The sequence below is a fragment of the Thunnus albacares genome, chromosome 10 (assembly GCF_914725855.1).
Source record: "Thunnus albacares chromosome 10, fThuAlb1.1, whole genome shotgun sequence".
Lineage (NCBI taxonomy): Eukaryota > Metazoa > Chordata > Actinopteri > Scombriformes > Scombridae > Thunnus > Thunnus albacares.
In genome coordinates this window covers 28,349,057-28,370,755 of record NC_058115.1, presented here as the reverse complement: position 1 = coordinate 28,370,755, position 21,699 = coordinate 28,349,057, and the positions used below count along the sequence as shown (strand labels likewise).

At 38.3% G+C, this 21,699-nt stretch overlaps 1 protein-coding gene across 2 annotated transcripts; it reads left to right on the top strand.

The window, feature by feature from the left end:
• Nucleotides 1–1,360: 1,360 nt before the first annotated feature.
• On the top strand, nucleotides 1,361–21,452 carry npm1b (nucleophosmin 1b). Of its 2 annotated transcripts, none has more exons than XM_044363471.1 (11): nucleotides 1,361–1,469; nucleotides 1,792–1,874; nucleotides 3,890–4,009; nucleotides 4,257–4,350; nucleotides 4,540–4,631; nucleotides 5,075–5,133; nucleotides 5,306–5,381; nucleotides 10,186–10,284; nucleotides 16,197–16,292; nucleotides 16,388–16,462; nucleotides 17,696–21,452. In XM_044363471.1, the coding sequence occupies exons 1-11, from the start codon at nucleotides 1,421–1,423 to the stop codon at nucleotides 17,747–17,749; spliced, it is 897 nt and encodes a 298-aa protein (XP_044219406.1). In that variant the 5' UTR covers nucleotides 1,361–1,420; the 3' UTR covers nucleotides 17,750–21,452. The 2 variants fall into 2 exon arrangements, with proteins under 2 accessions (XP_044219406.1, XP_044219407.1); XM_044363472.1 differs by having other exon boundaries at nucleotides 16,388–16,466.
• Nucleotides 21,453–21,699: the final 247 nt, after the last annotated feature.

Sequence of the window (21,699 nt, the reverse complement as noted above, 5' to 3'; positions counted from 1 at the left end):
CATGTTCTGGCAGTCTGTGACACATTAAAGCCTCCTCAAGCTTTCAGGCATGAAGACAAGTCATTCCTTATGGGTAATACTGGTATACTGGTAATACTTATTACAACACCTGCTCATTACGTGCCAGTTACCGAAACAGTGACAGGTTAGGAAGCCATTTCACAATTACACTGCTCAGCTGCTGTTTCACAATTCGATTTCAGACATTTACTGTACAACATAAATAAATAAAGAAAAGATGAGTCAAGATGAAAGGCTGTTTTTCTGTCCAGGTCTCTCTTTTAACATAAAAATGTTGTTGATAATGAACTTGAAAGGTCAGGAGTCCATAGAATAGCGCAGTGGGTAGATTGTTTAGCAACTGAATGGTCTTGATTTAAGTACCTGCTGCAGTGCCTTTGAGCAAAACAAAAGAGTTACACTAATAATAAATAACATAGAGATGTTTTAAAATCCTTGCTCTTTCAGCCAGGTGATTTGAAGATACATCCTAGGATGCGCTGGGACACATGATCAGTGATGTCATAGGGTGTTCTGCTTCTCTCAGGCGACCCAGCCAGGGTTGATCAGACCCTGGCTTGCGTCCCAGCAGCATTGGCCCACGGATCACTCCAAAGCCATCTGGAGGCCCTCTCTGTAGCATCCATGGTGGACTTGGTGGCTTTCCTTTTTGAAACCCCAGTGGTGTCAAGTAGAGTGTAGACCTTGCACAGTGAGTGGCCTAGCAAAGCCCCTACACCCCTCTTCAATGGTGGTCTTTCAGCCACTTATATAATAAATTATCTGATTTATATTATACTCTGCTTTCAACCTAAAAAAAAAAAAAAATACGGTCATGAATTAAAAAGGCCTGTTTTATTTAGTCCAAACAACACCATTAAGTGATGGACATAAGGGAGAATATCCCTTTCTAAATATAAAAGCTCTAATGTTTATTTGAGGAAACAATTAAAGTGTACAGATTAAGAAGACAGTAGAACATTAGCTGGGATTGTAGAATACACACACACACACACACACACACACACACACACACACACACACACACACACACACACACACACACACACATTTACAGTTATCTTTTTTCTGTTGATCATTGAGCATTATGAGTGTCAATATATACATCAAATAATAAAAACCTAATTGAAGTCTCTGTTGAAATATTTGCCATTATTGTGGTCGTTTTCTTGTCATATTTTGACTAATTTGGCTATTTTAGCGTTTGATGACCTCAATCTATATTACGACAGCACCATCTAGTGTTCCTCCCGTGGAATAGTCAGTCTTATTTGTCCCGCCCAGTCTCAAATTCTATTGGCTCAAGTGTTTAGCAAGGTCAGCCACTTTCTGCTTCCCGATTGGCTCGTCCATGTGTCCGTCACACCAGTTTACGGAAGTGTAAACACCCACCACAAAGATGGAGGACGATATTTCAGACTTGAGCAGACCGCAAATGTACTTGTTTGGTGAGCTCGCTTCTTCTGACAAACCTACAATTCTTGGGTCGCACAATCAGCTTTATTGCCCTGTTATCATACACAAATAGACATTTAACATTTCTAGCTAAAGGAAGTTAGCTGAATAGCTGTTTAACCTGGCTGCCCCCACTCGCGCCAATTCAGTTCTTTTGTTAGCTAACTAGCCGAGGAAAGCATGGAGATGCGTTGCTATTGTACACGGAAAACCCCCTGGTGTCTCAAACTATTTCATGCATTTGTTAATGTTGTACGAGATAAGTGCAAATATAACGTTAGTTACACGTTGCACGTATCGTTTTTTCCCCTTTAGGTTGTACCTTGAAATCGGACAAACGGGAGTTCAAAGTTGACGTTGACGACGATGATACGGAGCAACAGCTGTCACTCAAAGCAGTAAGATAGTCATTTACCATAACTGATCCAGCAGGATAGCGGGACGTGTTTATAAAGGGAAAGATAAAGATCAATTATACTTGAAGTCGCTGTTTATTCATACGTTACAAACATTAGCTGCCTCAGCAAAATTATACGCTAGTTGTAGGCCGAACTCCTCTTTTTTCTCTTTCTCTTTATTAATAGAAAGCGTCATTTACAACATGTGTGACATTAAGACAATAACTGAAAACAAATAGGCATCATGATGAAATAAAGATAACATAAAGGACTTCACTTTCAATATGTTGATACATAACATAGGTAGCAGGACAACGGGTTAAAGTAATGATAATAATAAATAAATAGAAAAATATCATAACTGTATGTGCACATTTCTTATTGTTTATAAGTTGGACAGACTCAAAATACTTTCTGATTTTAGTCATGAAAAGTTCTAATGATGACTAAGACCTTCGAGAACTTGGATTTATGGATATGAAGTTTTCCCCGTAAAATTAATATATTGACAGTCTGTTGGATTTTCTGGTTTTTGTATTCAGAGTATAGTATTACATTCTTGGCTTCCAGCTTAAAGGAAAAATTCACCACTGTGAATATGATGATTTCTTAAAACTAGGTCACCTAGCCTATATAGTAGAAATGTGCAATTATTTTTAAAATTGGTGCCCTATGACAAAGAGAAAACTGAGAAAAGGCTGTAATTCACTATACTGCTCTTAACACTAGAACCACCATAGGCCCACAATGCTGGTTGATTGTGGGCAAAGTTTCCCTTTAATTGATCGGTTAGTTTTAGTGTCTAAACAATCCTCTTTTTTTTTTCCAGAATCATGATGACAATCATGTTGTTACACTGAAATTCATTTTGTGTCTTCAGGCAGTTCCGTTAAAGAAGATTACACACAGATTAAACATACAGATACACATATGACACTTTTCATAGACGTACACAACACATCAAACAGTCATGACGAGCATACATATCACATCATAGCCTCTGCATTAGCAGCACACTGATCTTGGTTTAGCTACAGGATAGACAGATGTATAAAATAAACACAATTATGATCGATTAATTGCCAACTATTAAATTAATTGCTAATTATTTTGATAGTCGATTAGTCATTTTGAGACATTTGTGAGTGTTCCAGCCTCTAAAATGGGAAATATTCTATTTTTTTTTTAGTTCTCTATGACAGTAAACTGAATGTCTTTATGTTGTGGACTGTTGGTCAGGACAGGACTAGACATTTGAGGATGTCATCTTGGGCTTTGGGAAACAGTGTTTGTCATTTTTTACAATTTTCAGACATTTTACGGACCAAACAACTAATTGATTAATTGAAAAAATAATCGACAGATTAATCGATAATGAAGGTAATTGTTAGTTGCAGCCCTAAATAAAAACATAAGAAAATAAATCTTAATAAATAATAACTGACACAAGATATCAGAGGCCAAATTTGTTTTCTTAAAATAGTTTTTGGTTTGAGCAAAAAGAAAAGGGGGGGGGGGGGGGGGGGGGGATTTATAGAATCAGGATTCCTCTGCACAGAAGTTTACATTCAGTCAGGTGCTGGTCAAACAGGAAATATGAGAAGAATATATATTATTATAAATATTACAATGTGTTTTGTTAATGCATATTTAATGTTTTAAGTTTTATGTGAATTGTAGAAAAGTACAATTTCATTTTATTGGCTATACTTTGGTATGTTTAATAGAATAGTTCACTTAAACAACTAATAGAATATTTAATCAATTAATTATTTTAACATTTGCAGTAGTAATGAGCTAAACTGTAATTTTCCCCTGGCAAGTATTTCAGAAATGTAGAACTTAACTAGACACAAATCTCTCAAGAAACAAGAATCAGGTCAAAAGATGATGTTACATCAGGTCATTTCTTTGTAATTAGTCAAATAGAGAAAAGATATCAGAAGCGACGTTAGCATGATCATACTGAGACATATAAGCGGGGTGGTATAGAGTCTGCTGTGCTGCTGTTGCAGGCGTGTCTGGGAGCTGAGGCGGAGGATAAGTTCCACATGGTGGAAGTCGAGGGCCTCACTTATGATGGGAAGACAACCAAAGTGCCGCTGGTTGTCCTGAAGCCGTCCGTCCTTCCCTCTGTAAGTCAACGCCGTCGGTGACCGCGTTTTACTCAATGGTATTAAGTAAAGAGGACACATGCTATTTGGTAATGATAATTAATAATGTCTCTTTTTTTTTCTTTTTTTTTGACGAAAACTAAAAAGAAAAAAACATTCAAACTGTTGAAGATACAGAAATGAGAAGAGAATGTAAATGTTATCTTACATCTTATAAGTTTTTGTTTTTGTGATTTTGTTGATGTAATCATTGTCTTTTACTGTCCAGATGAGTTTAGGTGGATTTGAGATCACACCTCCAGTTACCTTCCGTCTCCAGTCAGGCTCTGGACCAGTTCACATCAGCGGACAGCATTTTGTTAGTGAGTATTACATCAGCTATTACAGCTGCTACACACACACACACACACACACACACACACACACACACACACACACACGTGACAGATAATGGATATAAGTCTGCTTTTGCAATAATGATCATATAAAAGCTGCTGTGCTTTAATTAAACAGAAGTCACCATCGTACTATAACCAGTGTTTGCTTTGTAGGTGTGAAGGATTCAGATGATGAAGAGGAGGAGAACAACTCATCACCGGTGAAGCGGCCTGCAAGCCTGATGTCAGGGAAGAAGCCTCTATTGGTAGCTGCCTCACTTTGTTCTTTGGATTCATTTATCAGTAGAGATTTTTTTCACCTCGGCAAGAAAATGATCCCAAGAAACTTATGCTGCTGTAGTTATTTGCTTATTCTAATTCGGTCCTTCATATTTCTGTTTATGTTTTTATTTTTAAAATAAAGCTGCTGTGCAAAAAAATGTGTTAAACCCTTTTAAAATCATGACATACATATTTAAAGTGTATTTATTTTAGTTTTAGATCAGAGCAAGATGAAATATGCTTGAAGTTTGCTTGCTGCACCCCTACTGAGCAGATACAGATGATATGATATTACAGCAAGTCAGTACTAAAAATGTTACGATAAACTTGTGATTCAATGCCGTTACCCAAAATATCATTACCACTCAGCCCTTTTGTAAAACTCCAACGGTGTTTTTCACAAATTGACAATTAATTTTCTTTGTAGAAAAAACTAAAGATGGATTCTGACGACGATGAAGAAGACAGCGATGAGGATGATGACGAGTATGTTTTTTATGCACAATTCGTTTCAGTTAATGTGCGCCCCCCCAAAAAAATACCACATATATTGTTTTATTGACTAGACACAATATTTATACACATTTTTATTGCATATGTGCAGAAACGATTCTGTCATAGTGGTAACATCAGTGTTTCTCTCCCGATCTTGTTGTAGTGACGACGACGACGATGATGACAGTGATGAAAATGATGTGAAGCCTCAGAAGAATGTCGGAAAAGAGCTCAAAAAAGTAAGCGTGTATTTTAAATAATATAAACAAAAATACACAACAGTTATGTTTTAATAAACACGTATATTTGATAGTTTCAATCCACGCAGTGTTTAATAATAATAAAGAGGATATGTGGATGTCAACATTTTACTGCAGGATATAATATATACTTTATGTCACACGCAGCAGTTTATTTGGGTTTCTTAGAAGCAAACACTACTCAATATTAAACATCATTATTATTTACATGGCCCAGTGTGACCGCCATGACATTAAAACAGAATTTATTTAAAACGGCAGCCTCGAGCTTTAGTGGAGCAGTTTATTGATGTTCTGGAGAAGATGCTCTGTTTGATTCATAGATGAAAACAACGTAATTTGAACAAAATCAGTAAGAGGATGATTGTTACTTATATAAGCACCACATGTTTGAAAGCCTTTAGTGATTAAAGTACTTTTAGTTTTTTGGAACTGAAGTTTTTATTCATTTTTGTACAACATAGAGAACACAGTTATTCAACAAGTACGGTGGTGACAGTATCACACATCATGTAATACATGTACAGTACATGTAAGTATATGTAGGTGTGGTAAATCCACAAAAAGAAGAGAAATAGGTAAATAAAATAGAAGTAAATAACCCATAATAATGATAGTTAAATAAATATATATTGAACAATAAATAATAATAGAATTGTAATAGAACAATACACAATATAAATCAATAAAAACACTGCCTTTACGTGGGCATATCAGTGGTTTGGAAGCCCAAAAGAGAGCCCACAAAGAATCCACGTCTACTTGATCACATTTCAATCTGTCGAACGTACTTTTATACGACGCTGTTTCTACCATCGCACTCGCCCATTCCTTTATGTCAGAAGCTTTGAAGGATTTCCAGTGTGTTAAAATAATCCTGGAAGCTGTGACCAAGCCAACCGTTATGACTGAGAATACACACTCTGACACACTGGCAGACAAACGTACCGATGCTTTTATTAAGTTATCTCTTCATGTCTTCTGAAGGGTGATAAACATCAAAGACTAATTACTAATCATGCATTGCTTTTCATATAGTCTGGGTTGAGATTAGTTGTCTTTTGTCGTTTGTGATGTGGGTTAGGTTAGAGTTTTTTTACTCCATTATTCTGTCTCTAAATGTGCATGTAGGTAACTAAACTGTACAGTAAATTGTATTTGCTTGGAGTGTTTCCAATCCTCTGTTGTCCACCAGGTGTCAGGGTAGCCAAAAGCTTGTCCACATGTTTTTTGTGTATGTGTGTGTGTCTGTGTGTGTGTGTGTGCGAGAAATTTATTTCTCTGCATTGGTGCAGTCTGCCCACTCCCCCTTTGTTTCTACTGAATCATTTAAACTCCCACAGACTGTATCCTGTAGTAACATTTCATTTCAGCAGGCCCTTCCCATTCCTGCACTCACTGACCGTCCACCTTTTTTTGTATGAGGCAAAACATGGAACTTTTTCATCCTGTTCGCTCTTGTACCCATCTGTTTTCAGAGAGAAAAACACAGGGTCTGTGTGGCGTAATGATCGGATTTCTCCTCTGTAATCTGCTTGAATTCTCACCGTCTCACCAACAAGACGGCGCTATGTCATGCACGCACGCACACACACTCAGAGATACATGTACGCTTTTTTTTAGACGTGTATGCGTACGTGCAAGCACGCATACATACTTGCAAAAAATGCACATCCATTATCTGCAAGCATTTACGATACATATCTACAGTACATATGCAGACAAGCATACGTGCACAGTTTCATGCACACACTCTTACACACACACACACACACGTGCACACTCTAGTTATGGGAAACATCTTCCCCCCATTTTTGTGTAACCCTGCATATCTTTGTCCCTCTGTCATCCCACTGTTAATATGATTGCTCCTTTTTATCGTCTCTCGTGCCATTTCAGCTTTGCACCTGGCCTTCGCCTTTGAACACTTGTTTTGCGTGTAACCACAATCACTTGCAAGTGCGCGGGTGCATGTGTGTATCTGCCTAATTTTTACGTCGGTGTCTGTTTGTGATTTCTTTTTACTTTTTTTTTTTTTTTTTTTTACTTTTTTTTTTTTTTTTGAACACGCAATCCAAGTGCAAACTGTGCCAGGCAAAAGATCAAAGCGGGGCAGATGCGCATACCTGCGACGTGAGCGCCGATCCTTGCCTCAGGGTCAGATGACAGCTGAGCATTTCTGTCACCTGTTGATTTATTCTGTTGTCTTCTCCTCCAATCCCTCCATCTCCTGTGCCCCACACCCCCTCCCCTCCGTGACCTTAATCCTTTTCTTCACCCTTCCTTTCTTTATCTATCCTTTCTCATTCTTAAATAATGAAGGCACAAAGCTGGGAACAATTATTGATTTACTGACAACTGGGCAATATTTCAATATCCATTTTTTTTTTTTGTTGTTTTTTTTTCCTGCAAGAGTTCAGTATCTAACATCAACATTGTTTTACAGTACCAACCGAAATGTGTCCAAAACACTTGAGTATTGAAAACTGCCAAATATTTAAAGTACTCAAATGTTTGATCAGATATATCTACATAAAGCAGGAAATCAGGGAACTTTGCTAATTCTGTTTGATCAAACTCTAGTTTGGCTGCTTGTCAGATAACATGAAACACTGATGCACTTACAAGTTTGTGATATTTTGATAAATACAAAGGTTTTGTAGAAACACATGCTTATATTCTTCTGAGTTATTAAAAGTTTAATATCGGTATTGGTACTGAAAGTCAGGTATTTATTGAAACTTATATGGACACATTTTTAAGTACATAGAGGCCAATTACACAGTTTTTAATGTGACAAAATCTTTTGTTACCACACAGAAGAGCAAAAAGGTTTACGGAGTTGCATTTTTTTTTTTTTTTATTCATGTGTCTTTTATTTACATGCTTACGTCGCATGTTGTCAGTGTTGCCATGACAAGTAAATCTTACATCATTTACTTGAGACAGCTGTCATACTTTCGGTAATGATACGGCTTGGCTGTGCAGAACTGGCAATGAGATCTATACATGTCAATGTAAATAAAGTGAAATAGCAGAGTTCAGTTGTATATCAGGAGACTCCTTTGTTGAGTCAGAAACTGTCAAAAAGACGTATAGTTTGCCTTTCAAACAAGCACAGTAAGGGTCCTTTTACTCTACAGGAAGCCAGGAATCTTTCTAAGAACTCAGGGACTTCAATCACAGGAACCAGTTTTTAGGCTCTTGAGCCATGACTCCTGCCCCCAAAAAGTCTTTGCTCTGGAGAGAGAACTTTCCGATAACCCAGGAGCTTGGAGTTAGAGTTTTCAGTGCTGAACATCACTCGAACACAAGCTTTGAGACTGCTACATCTTGTGTACAGCACAGAGACCGCAAGCATTGTTGGTCGTCGCTAATATCAATACATGTGGTCGGGATTTCTTGAAATGTTACTGACCTTTAAATGGCAGTCATGTAGTCATGTAGCTGACTTCCTGACTAGTCTATAAAGATCAAGATCAAGACACGGAGTGGGATAACGAGAGAGTTAATGATAAAAATGTAGTTAATATGCTTATTGTTTCAATGTAGTTATGAGGAGTCAGGTTTCTAACCTTTGCAGCAAATATTTTCTAAACTTTTCATTGTCTGATGTTTAGATGCATCACATCACATCACAATGACTGCACTCTTATCTTGTCACATGCGAAATTGTGTCACAAACAAAGCCGTCACTTTTGAATATATCAGTGCTGTACTTTACGTAAACGTTGCTTCATGGTAGAAGCAAAGTTATTCAAACGATCGGTAAAAGATTATGATCATAAACACAGAAAGGAGAAAAATCCAACTCACTGGGAGAGCGTTTCAGCATCTTGTATTACCAGGCATCGCTCTAGGAAATTACATGTGTAATTGCCTTGTAGCAGTTATGTCAACACAGGCAATTACACTTTTAGCCCATTCCAAGGCGAATACCAGTGATTGTGAGGAAAGGGTTGGTGCTCAGGAAATGCAGGTACTTGCCTCGGCTATTACAAGGTAATTACACAGGTGACTTAGAGCAATGGAAACCTGACGGTGAGGCCTCCAGTGTTTGAGAAGAACAATGGCGGATTATTGGGGCACTAAGTATCTTATCAATGAGAAATTACCGACTAATGTTTCCTCCGTTGTTTTATATATCAGTGTTGCTCAGATAATTTCAGTTTTGGTTACGTATGATCTCTAATTTGGTTGCAGTTATGTTTTTAACAAGCCTGCGTAGAAATAAACCTTTTCAATCATATAATAAATTGGGACTGCCACTACTGACATTTTGCTATTATCGTTGTGTTTTGTTTTTTTGTAGAAGGTACATTTTTTCTTCTTCTTTGGTGTAAAATGCTTTTATAGTAGTATACACATGCTGCATTGATATTATTATGACCATACAGGGGAGAAAGAAAATAATGTGAGCACCTCATGGCCAAAGACTCTGAAGAAAATTAACCACAATTGCAAACACTTATACAAATGTGGTTCTTATTATGTTACCTGCCAGTTATAATTTGTCAGCTATAACACAGGCTTGGCAGTTATCGCTTGATAATGGGAGTTTTCAAACAACATACTAAAACTATAAGCCCAAAATAGTTTTAATATCTCCGTCCAAATGTACCCAGTGAAAAGGCCTGAAGGGGACACACTGACAAAACGAAACCACAGTCACAATTGTAATCATAGTAACATATAAGCGATAGATGGTTAAGTCCTACAGGTGAACTTCAGGGTGTTTTATTTAAATCTTATGAATTTTGTTTGTGTTTCTTTGTTTTCTCAGAGTCCAGAGTCTTTGGTTAAGAAGCCCAACAAAACTCCAGTGAAACAAAACGGCCCTGCAGGAAAACCATCAGGATCAGCCGCCAAAACGCAGATTAAGGTAGGAAAGGCTGCATTATTTGCTCAGCTTGTTGTATTAAGAATATAACTCCTGACAGCCGAGGGCAAACAAACGCACGTTTACATGTATTTTTTTTTTGTTCAGATTTAAACACAGTTATTTAGATGTGTGTCTGTTGAGCTGCACAGAAATTAATGATATCTCAAAACTAAGCAAAGTAAAAATCCATATAGATAAAACAAAAAATAAGACCGTTTATATATTGCACCCCTCCCTCCCCCACCTCAAAACCCTCCCTCCGACCTTTTCATAAACCATAAAATTCCCCACCTACCCCGAATCCGAGGCCTATATGTTTTGAACTACAGTGGAAATCACCTATAGTGATCATGGTTACAGTGATCAACTGCTTATATGGATCAAAAAGCTCAGGACAGAATGATTCCTATACAAATGCTGTTTAAGTAATTTGCTTGTAATTGAGTAGTTCGCTTACAGTGTTCATTTTGGGTCTTTTCATACATGAGAAGAACATATGGAAAACATTTTTAAAACTACAGAAATTCTCTTTTTTAACTTCTATGATACATGTATGATGTGTAGCTTAACGGCTGCGGCACCGTTATAACCTCGTGGTAACCCGTCTGCTCCTGGCTGGTTACTTGAGGCTGCTGCTGCGTGCACATTAAAATCATGACGGGAAAAAGAAAGTCATTTTCTCTCAGTGAAAAACGTAGTCTCCTCGAAGCTTATGACAAACTGCCAAAAACGAGCCAACGAGATGCAGCAGCAAAAAACAACAAGCGTTTGAAACAGCTGTACTGTATTTTGAAACAGTCAATAAAATCCAGTAAATAGCGAAGCTGTCCGTTTCATTACTTCATATTTATGTAAGAAATATACAAATGTCAATTAGATGGTAATCTGCATGAGAAAAAAAAAATTCAGTTATAATAATCATCCACCTGAAAGAGGTTTTTCCTCGCTGTAATCATTCCTCCTGTTCATACTGGCTGGTTAAAGATCCCCTTCAAATGTGCGTTCAGTGCAAGTGATGGAAGCCAAAATCCACAGTGTGTCCACACAGTCATTTTCTGCGTTTAAAAGTTTTTCTGAAGCTTATACATGGCTTCAGCAGTCTGAGTTAGTCATATCAAGTGGATATCTGCTACATTTACAGACTTTTTAGCGTCAAATTTCCTCTTTGTGTTTCCCTGTTGAACTGCGGTGGAAGTATAGTAACAACTAGAGGGACTTTGGCACTAGAAAGACTGTAAGCTAATATGAAGCTTCACTGTAATGTTGAAAGATATCTTTCAACATTACAGTGAAGCTTCATATTAGATTCAGATAAACTTTTAAATTAATTTCTGGCATTTTGTGCCAGAAGGAGGTTTGTGGATTTTGGCTCCAATCACTTACATTGTAAGTGCAATATGAAGGGATTTCTTCATGATCAGTATGAACAAGACGAATGATTATGGCAAGAAAAACCTATTTCAGTGTTCATATTGTTTTAAGATGGACTTGAAAAATTGTGAACCCATCCTTAAAGATCTAGAGGGAAGAGACGTTATCTGCTTGACTGATGAATTTGCTCTGCGGTTATACACGGCTACAGTTAAAGCCAATATCTATATTCTTAAATAAAGCCACCATGCCTATCTTAAAAGTATGCAGAACAACTGTGGATTATAAGAAGAATGGACAAATAAGGCTGCATTTATCTATGTACTGCATCAGTTAGACGGGTATATCGTGTCATTTATTGTATTGAGTCACAACACATGCTTAAAAGAAATTAATTCTCCAGTCTAAAGCAGTGGAGAGCAACACATTTAAACTCTCATATTTACAAAATGCATTATTAAGTGTAGTGCATTTAAAAATCTAACAAAAAAAACCCTTCCTCAACAAACACCTTGATCTTTTTGTCAAAATCATTTCTGTTCAAACTTGAGCCACAGGATGTCTATGACCAAGGGTAATTGTTTGCATTTATTGGCATTCACAATTAGAACATGCCAAAAAAAAAGAAAAAAAAAAAAAACAAAACATGTAGAGTCTTGCCATTCCTCTGCCAGGGAATGTGATAAATGCACATTGCAATTAGCTCAACCTGATAGTTAATTTCTTCGATGGAATGTCTTGGACAGCCGCCTCTGAAAACCCAAAGCTTGAACTCTGCCTCTCTTTAAGCAAACACACCTGACCTCCAAACGGGTTTCCTAGGGCAGGGTTTAAACCTGTGACCCCTCGGCCTGACCCCGTCGTCGTCTTGAGTTGCAGCCACCTTTGATGCCCTCCCCCCCCCTGCCCCCCCGCCCCCCCAACCCCCTGTAACTGACATACACATCAGGGAATACAAATTGGCAAGCCTCTCTGCAAGTTTACACATCTCACAAAGCACGTTGCCTTGACAAAAAATGACTTGGACAGAAACCCAGTTTAGATAAGACTTTATGTGTCGGCATGCCAACGCTGGCTGCATGTTTGATAAAACATGGCTTATGCTAAAAGGCACATCATCTCACACCCACCTCACTACACATAAGAAAATTGTCATTTCTTGTCTGATGTCTTGAAAGAAAGCTCTGTGATTTTTTTTTTTTTTTTTTTTCCTGTTAAAACCTAAACCACAGGATTGCTAAACTCCTGAGGCGAGAAAGCGATTCCCCCCGGGGGGCTTATGTTCTCGCTGTGTGGGAGAGTGCAGTTAATTCTGTCGTGGCTGTTATTCAGACGTAACACATTTCAAGACAGGCTCTTGAAATGCTCTAGGGGATTAGCCGATGGGCCGACGGGGCGCTGAACCGCCAAAACCATCCCCGCCAGTTTAAATTTTTTTTGGCCCACGGAGCGTCGACTGCCCCCATCCCCTCTCCACTTCTACACAACAACTGTTCCCTCTCGACAACCTCTTCACACCCCTCACTTCCTGGACACACCTTCTCCCAATTGCTCTCATTACCAGCGTTTGATGTCTGGTGCAGCTTGCGCTTCCAGATGCCCCTGAGGAGTGAGGAAGCGGGCGTGGATGTCTGTTTTTTCTTTCCTAAATGCAGGTGACTGGTCATTAGATTGGCTTGTCAGATCTGTTGCCAGTACCGCAGTTCTCACCTCTCAGAGCCCAGCATGTAGCTGCACCTTCTTGCGTAACCGGCTCGACATGAGAACCAGCTAACTCGAGTTGTGCTGATCTGAAGTAACTTTATCTTGCAGCTGGTGTCTTTTGATTGATGGGTTTGGAGGAGTCGATGCCTTAAAGCAGACGTCAGAGTCGTAAACTTGTTAACCACTTCACTCAAGCTTATCCCAAAAGGGTGTGAGTCATTGTTTTAGGGACTGATTGACATGTGTTACAGCAGGTGCCTATCTAGGCAGCATTGTGTGTAAGGATGTTTATTTCTCACTATGACTCCACAGATTGGAACTGTTTGCATGAAAAATGTCCAAAAGACCAATCCCTGTACTTACATACATGACCTGACTTTTTTTTCCCCAGACATCGGTCCCCAAATCTCTCATTCCAACAAAATGACAAGTACTATCCCTGGACAGACCTGATGAGCAAAAGGTGTCGCAAACCATGTGTTTGCACAGGATTGAAGACGAGAGATCGCATCAAATGATAGTGTGCTTGTGATTAAGTTCCATGTCTCGTGGCATCTGTAATCAGCGTCTGGCCCAGATGAAAAAGCTTGCTGGCGTTGTGTGTTTATCAGCTGTTTCAGGTCCACAGCTGTCCTTTGGAAGTAGAGAGCTGCTTGTAAATAATAAATACGTAGTGGATTTGTCTGGCCGGGAGCCAGCAGTTTTTTTTTTTTTTTTTTTTTTGTAGCGTGGTATGTGTGCTTCAAGGTTTTCTTCATTTTATACCTTTTGATCTGTGCTATAAAATGCAGATCTCTTGGGGACAGGGACAGATGATTGCATGCGTGATAATTTATGTTCTTGAAATTAGTCCACCTGTTTTTAACCATTTCAAGTTTTAAACCCTCGTTGTTCAAAGCCTGATGTTCGCCTTTTATTTATTTATTTTTTTTTTGAGGAATCAAGTAGTAACACATGACATTTGTTGGATGCTTGTATCCAAATGATCTTACCATTAAAGTCGCGTATGGAGAACTAGATCTGACATTTAATAATTCCCTAATGTATAAGAAAGGGGAATTCTTTAAGAAACCAGTTTTTTGTTTCCACCTATCTACTCCTGAATGTGTAGATGTGTAGAAGAGCACGTTACCTCGAGGTTCGAACACCAGAGTTTCAGCCTCCTCAGCAACAAGCTGTTTAGGTGCACAGCAGTGAACGGTCCAGTGATGGGATACTCTGTTCTGTAAAGTGCAGGGGAGACCGATGATGGTGATAAAATAAGTGCTTTGAAGGCATTTTAAGATATTGGAAGAGTATATGGATACTGTATATGTTAGATAGGAACATCATTTTATATTTTTTATATCAAAACATCATAGTATATCTATAGCCATTAGTGGCCCCAGGTAGTTGCTGCCTAATGGTAAAGTCTGTTGGATCAGAACCATAAGATAAATCATACGTCTGCTCACATCTGCTGAATACTAATATCGTTTTTGCTTTCAACACATTGTGGTTTATTTTCTGTTTTAAATTATATAACAGACACACAAGTGTAAGAAAAACTGCAACTGAAACCAAAATCACAATTGCTAAAAGCTAAATGAGGCCCAAACCTTCTTACATTGTGTGTTATTTCCAGTAAAAAAAAACCCCTGAAATTATCAGCACCATTCTCCGCCCACTCAGCTGCACAACCACAGTGTAGGACAGTAAAGTGTTTAGAAGCAGAAATGATCAGCAAACAAGCAGAACCACCACATAAAAACAATCACTGGACCGGACTGGACTCGCTGTGTATAAAGTTCCTCTATAAGCTGCTCCTCGCTTCTCTCAGATGCGTCTCTGGCTATCAATGAAACCCTGCAATTTCTCCGGATTCCACACTGGCTTTGCATGTAGGGACAAGCTCTGTTGCTTGTGTAACATGCAGTCACAGCATATGGCGTGTGTGTGTGTGTGTGTGTGTGTGTGTGTGTGTGTGTGTGTGTGTGTGTGTGTGTGTGTGTGTGTGTGTGTTGTTGTGTCATACGAAGACACTTACTAATTGAGGACCTCTGGGGCCTCTGCTGCCCAGGCCTGGACACACCTGTTGGCCTGCCAGTACAGTCCTCATGCTCACAAACACACTCTTTGTGCGTTAAGACATATGACGCCACCAAAAAGTGATAAATAAGTGTTGCTTGTTTTAGTTTAGAAAGAGTGTCATCTTTTCTCGAAGGGGTAATTCGTTTGCTCTCAGTGCAGTTTTTTATGGATAAACAGCTGCTCTTTGACCTTTTTTAACCTTTAGTTCAGTGGATAGGATTTACCATCAATGGAAAAACACATTTGACAACAATTTCTATTGCTCATTGGAGAGTCGGGGCTTGCCCTCTCCTGCTTGCGAACAATAAAATGATAATTTGTACCTGATGTATTTGTAAAATAAAAGATGTTGTAATTAGATTAGAATTTGTTGTCCTTTCTTATGCTTTTATCTCCTTCCAGCTGGTTGTCTCTGCCAAGCCTGTAAACACAGACCTAGACTAAATAGGTCACGATAGGGCTGAAGCCCAGACCCGCCTGTCGGTCAGAAAATCAATCTATCGCCACTAAATTAAAATCAGCAATTTGGTGTTCGAGGAACCGTATATGTTGAGTTTACACCATAATCTTCCACCATTCACAGTGAACAGTACAGGTTTATAGCAAGAGCTGAACTCGAATTAAAGAAGAAATATTGCGACATAATGTGAAGCTATCTTTTTTATCTACAACATTATAAATCTCTCTCTATTTGACATATCAATCAGTGTTTCTTATCTAGCTGATATATATATATATATATATATATTTTTTTTTTTTTTTTCAAGACACCTGCCCCAGGAAAAGACAAACCCCAGGCTGGGCCGTCTAAATCTCCGTCTCTGGCTGAGATTAGGAGCAAGTTGTCAACGGCAGCCAAGGAGGTATGGCTGTCATCCTCTTTTGCAAATTACCGCTCTTAATTGAGTGTCTGACGCATGGTTAAGCTGATGATTTAATGTCCTTTTTTTTCCTTCAGGGAAAAACTCTACCGAAGACGGAGCAGAAGTTTGAGAATTTTGTGAGGAGTTCTTTTAAAATATCAGACAAAAAAGTAAGTAATCATGAATCGTTTGATATGTTATGTATATATTTATTGATGGTTGGCAGCCCTGATTACTATGCATTCAAGATTGTTTATTTTAACGTCTTACATTCGTAGCTGCATCATTTGTGCAATGTATTTCCTGCTCTTTTGCTCTTTTTTTAATGCATTTAGTCTTATGAACACTCAACCATGTTTCTAGAAATATTCCACTTGCTGGATGTCGGTAGCCATAGGCACATTTACTTCAACTGTCATTTTTGCTTAAAGAGCTCTTTGCCATGATAGATACCGAGGAATGCGTTATTGTTCACACCGTCCACATACCTTACGCTGTCCAGTATTCCTCAAAAGTCTCTCCAGCACAGCGTGTTCTCTTTGAATTATATTCATTTTGTGTGTCAGCGGGCTCTTTCGAGATGGAATGGGAGTACACCTGCCAAGGCGAAACTCTTTCCCAGTGATTTACTGGAGTGTGTGTCTTTTGTAGCCTTAATGAAGGGACTGGCGGTATGTGGATGGTACCAGTCTCACATTTACATTCAAGGTCTTTGACCAGCCTAAGAAAGGGGTTTTTCCTAAATGCTCAACTTCAATCTTTTCTAATGCTGCTTGTCATTTCAGAAGCAAAAACGGCCCCTGCATGTTGTTGTGCAGTGCATGAATTAATCACGCAAAAATCCCCCGAAGATTATCACCGTTGACTAATTTATCCTGCAGCCTGTCAGATATTAACGCTCTGTATTCCAGTGTGTGTTAGACATGAAAAGGGGATATTTGAACATAACATTTGTGATTGCAGCGCAGTGTTAAAATGTTAACTGTACAGTTATGAGAGCAGGTGAAAGCTCTTTTGAGTGGAGCGAGGGCTCGGCGGACGAGGAAAAGAGTGGGGGTGGAGTTGGGTCGGGGAGAGCTTGTTGATCCCAGTGTGTAGAAACATCTGTGGAAGTGCTTTGGTTTCATCAGCCAAGGCTGAGATCTGTCAGACCTGGAGCACCTAGTCATATACTCTGGTATGTACTGCTGCCCCCACCCAACCCCTCGTCGTTCCCCAACAGCCCCATCTAAACTCAGCGTTCCCACAGGCGAGACGCACAAAAGCATGTTGTAGTAAAAGTGAGTCATGTGTCTCATGCTGTATAGCACTTCATTTGGATGATTTATAATTTCTCTCTCTCTCTCTCTCTTTCTCTCTCACTCTGTCTCTATCCCTCTCTCCCCTCTCCGTACCTTCCTCAGGTGGTCAAGGACCTCTGGAGTTTTGTACAAACACTGAAGATTGAGAAGAAGTAACAATCCTTGTACTTTGAAGCATTTCTATGTTTTGCATCCTGCAAGACATTTAAAGGCACAGTCGGCGATTTCCTACTCAGCCTTATCTTGTCAGAATAGCAAACTATGACTCGGAGTGATCAGAAGGACTGAGCGCTGAAATTGGTTTAAAGCCATTGATGTTTAGATTCAGGTGTCATTGTTCTTTTTAGATGCGAAGCACATCATGGAGCTGGTTCGTAATTCGCTCATAAACTCACTCATCCACATTTAGCAGAACGGAGACGCTGTCCACGTCATCGCCTGCCAATCTGCACCACCTATAGGAGAGGAAAGTAATAGCAGTCTACTGATTATGACTTGCGGATGTTTATGTTGGTTCTTTATGGAAAGAAATAGCCGCTGCAGTTTTGATACTTGCGCCACCTGCAGGCAATAAATGTTGCACCTGCGGATTTTTATAGTCGCAATAAATAACAGTTATGTAAATTATTAGGTAACAACAAAGTTTAGAATTCAAATGTTCAGAGCTTAAGACAGGACAGAGAACCTAGTTAACTTAGTCATTGCTCATTTGTTTTCTTTTTTATGTTTTGCACAGAACAGCTGTGTGTCAGGTTCTTAACAGTATCTTTTTTTTTTTGTACAAAGAGTCTCCAAACATGAACATTTTCAAATTGTACCCACAAGGGCTCTAACATGTAAAATAAAAATCCTCAAACAGTTGCTATAAAACTGAAAGCAACTACAGATGTAACATCCACCGTCAAATAACAGAAGCTATTCCTTTCCTTGCCGGTAGATAGTGAAACCAGCGTGACTACGTCTTACTCTCTTTGCCTGTTGGTGGTGCACGTTGGATCGGGACTGCAGGTTTTGAAGCTGCTGATGCTGCAGCTCTTCGATTTGATGATATCGGCTGAGCCTGATTTCAGGTGCTTCGCATCCGTGACACTGTGTGTCCTTCTTAAAGTCAATAATGCAATAGGAAATATTGCAGAATGTGCCTTTAAATATGTCTACTGTAAACTGAGAGAAATCAGTCCCATTTTGTGTGAATTTCATTAGTATGTACAAGGACGGTTGAGACAGCTGATACAGGGGGCAGTTTGACAATTTTCAGTCATCAGACAGTGACAGTATATATTTTTCCTCCAAAGTGCGGTTCAAATAGAAGTTCAGCTTTATTGTCATGTGTGTTAAAAATACAGTGAAATACTTGTGTTATGGCTCTTCCCGCCTTAACACAAGGACACACCATCCCGAACCATTCCATGTTTAGCTTGCAAAACATGCTTACAGATCGTACTATGAATTCGTCTGGCGTAATTGCGCTACACATGGACTTGGCCAATAAAAACCAAACTAAACAGGAACAACATGATGGAAAAGAAAAAAAAAAAACAACAGTAGTATCTGCAGTTGCTAATGTTACATATCTTTAAAAATGTATCTTTTTAGCAAACAAATGTTCTTCCAGGAGCACACCTGATATTTCTGGATGTCATTATTTATGTTTTCTTAATGCTTTCAATACAACTGTAGTTTATTTTATACTTGGGTCTAATTATTATCTCATTTGCATTTGTAAGAAGTGTGAATGCATATCAAGGCCCATTAATATCTGTCATAACCTGAGAAGGGCATTCATTACAGTGATAATAGCCAAAATCTGTCTGAGTTCAGTACGCAAAACATTGTCAAAAGTATTACGAGTTCTATAAAAGCAACACATGTCCTGACTTTAAAGTAATATACATTACATGCAAAAAGTTAAAAGCAAGGAGAGGAAATTAACTAGCTCCAGCAGTACATTTACAAGTTGGCACAAACACAATTTCCAGTGTATTTCAATGTACTTTGTTGCACTAAAACCAGAAGAATACAAGCCTATGACTAACACAGATGTTTATTACAGTATAATCATAAGGTATATATCAGACAATTACATTAAAGTAATATGACGTCACATTTACAGACACCCCGTAAAGTACTCAACCTCATAATTGTTTGCACTCTTTTAAAAAATCAGTACTCTGATGACAATAAGCATGCACTCGCTCTGTGCTTATAATGTGTTTATGATCCTGTATAATGCCTTTTATGAGCCATATGTTGGCAGTCGGACGCCATCTTTAATCGGACTGCTCGGTTCAACCTTCCCGTTGTCTGTAAAGGGCATTTGAAATTCATTGGCTGTAAACTTTCCCGCTTCAACTGATTTAGATAATTAAAGTCGTCCTGTTAATTTACCTAAATCTAGATATTAAATTTAAAGTATCTCCTCATTGTAGCGAGTAGGAGCAGGTAATCAGCCCTTAATTTTTGGCTTGCGTATGTCCTTTAGAGTCCTTAATTAATAATTTTAAAAAAATCCTTCCCCTGTATCAACTTAATTAATTTTTCTGTAAATATTTCTCTTGCTTATATTTACAAGTACGGCAGCTGAACAATTATATTTTTAAGTGTATGTTTAATCCGCCCTTGCTTGTAGCTGGTTTTGCAGCTCGGATCTGTTCTCATGATTTTTATTGTGTTGATGTTAGAAGTCTTTAATGTTCAATTTAAGTCGCGTTATGAAATGTTTGAAATACTGTCCTGTTTTTTGTTCATTTTTTAGTTTTAGCTTTGCTCTCTGTCGCTCTGCATCATCTTTAGTCAGTCCTTTGATTCTGTACTGAGTAAAACTGAAGCCCCGGATATGTTCAAGTAAAAGAATGTGATATTTTGTTGATAACTGTGTGTTTAAGGCTCAGATTGTTTTTGTTTATAATTTTTAGTAATACAGAATAAAATGTTCAATCTCAAAAAATACAGTCGGCAGCAAACACTTCCATCATTGTTTGGTGGTAGATTAGTTATTTTTAATCTGTTCACATTGCTGCTACAATGCTTAGATGTCCAAATTAGAGCATTATTAAGTTGTTATTGTGTGTTCTGGACTTTTGATTTTGACTGATAAATCCAAAAAAACAGAGCAAGTGTCTGCTGTTATATCAGACTAAAATTCTGAGATTTCTTTAAAATATATACTGTATACAGTAGAGCTTGATTCATGATTTTAAGTCGTTATTATAAAGAGAAAAAAAGCCCAAATTCTTTGGTTCCAGCCTCTCAAATGAATATACAAATGAATATTTTCTGGTTCCTTTAGTCTTATATGATCGTAAACTGAATACCTTTGGATCGTTGACTGTTGGCTCCTTTGGCTTTGGGAGACAGTGATTGACACCGTTTTATAATCTTAAGACCAACTGACAAATCGAGGAAATAATTGACAGATTAACTGATAGTGAAAATAATCGTCAGTTGCAGTGTTAGTATACAGTAATCGCTCCAGTGACCCCCATAATTTCTCCTTGTGTCAGTGACCTAAATACCTACTGTAAAACATAAGTATGTAGTGAGAGGTGTCTTTGATGCAAATTTAAAAGAAACAAATATGCTGCATATGTCAATGCGTATGAAATTGTAACACTGTAGTCAAATCTGAGCTGGTAGGAGTAGATGACGGCTTGACTGATTCGATGTGTGTTGAAAGAAAGTGCATTTTAGTCATTTAGTTTGTTGATTAGTTAATGCATGACTGCTGATGGTGGCTATTTGTTCATTTATGGTTTGTTAAGATGAACATATCCATCCTTCTTTTTTTTTTTTTTTTTTTTTTAAACCAATCTGTAACATTTACCCGAATAAAGTGAATCTTAGCTGGTTTTGAGTCACACATCTTGGACTGTTTACTGTAGACCAGGGCAAAATGTTAGTCATGGTATTACATGGAATTCACCATTAAAGCAAAGTGATACATCCACTATGAACTAAAATGGGGTTTTTTTTCAGTCAAGTGTGAGTTCTCAGTACGTGCATCATTGTTTAACGCAATGGAGGAAAGGACACGTAATTTTAATCAGAGGATGACAAGCATGCTTCATCTAGCTGTAAACGAGAGAAATAAACATGACGTATGATTT

Excerpts from the sequence above, each read along its gene's own strand:
- npm1b (XM_044363471.1), top strand. The coding sequence starts at position 1,421 with ATGGAGGACGATATTTCAGACTTGAGCAGACCGCAAATGTACTTGTTT. Across the intron at positions 1,470-1,791 it reads ACCGCAAATGTACTTGTTTG|GTTGTACCTTGAAATCGGAC; the intron begins GTGAGCTCGCTT and ends TTTCCCCTTTAG. Across the intron at positions 10,285-16,196 it reads CCGCCAAAACGCAGATTAAG|ACACCTGCCCCAGGAAAAGA; the intron begins GTAGGAAAGGCT and ends TTTTTTTTCAAG.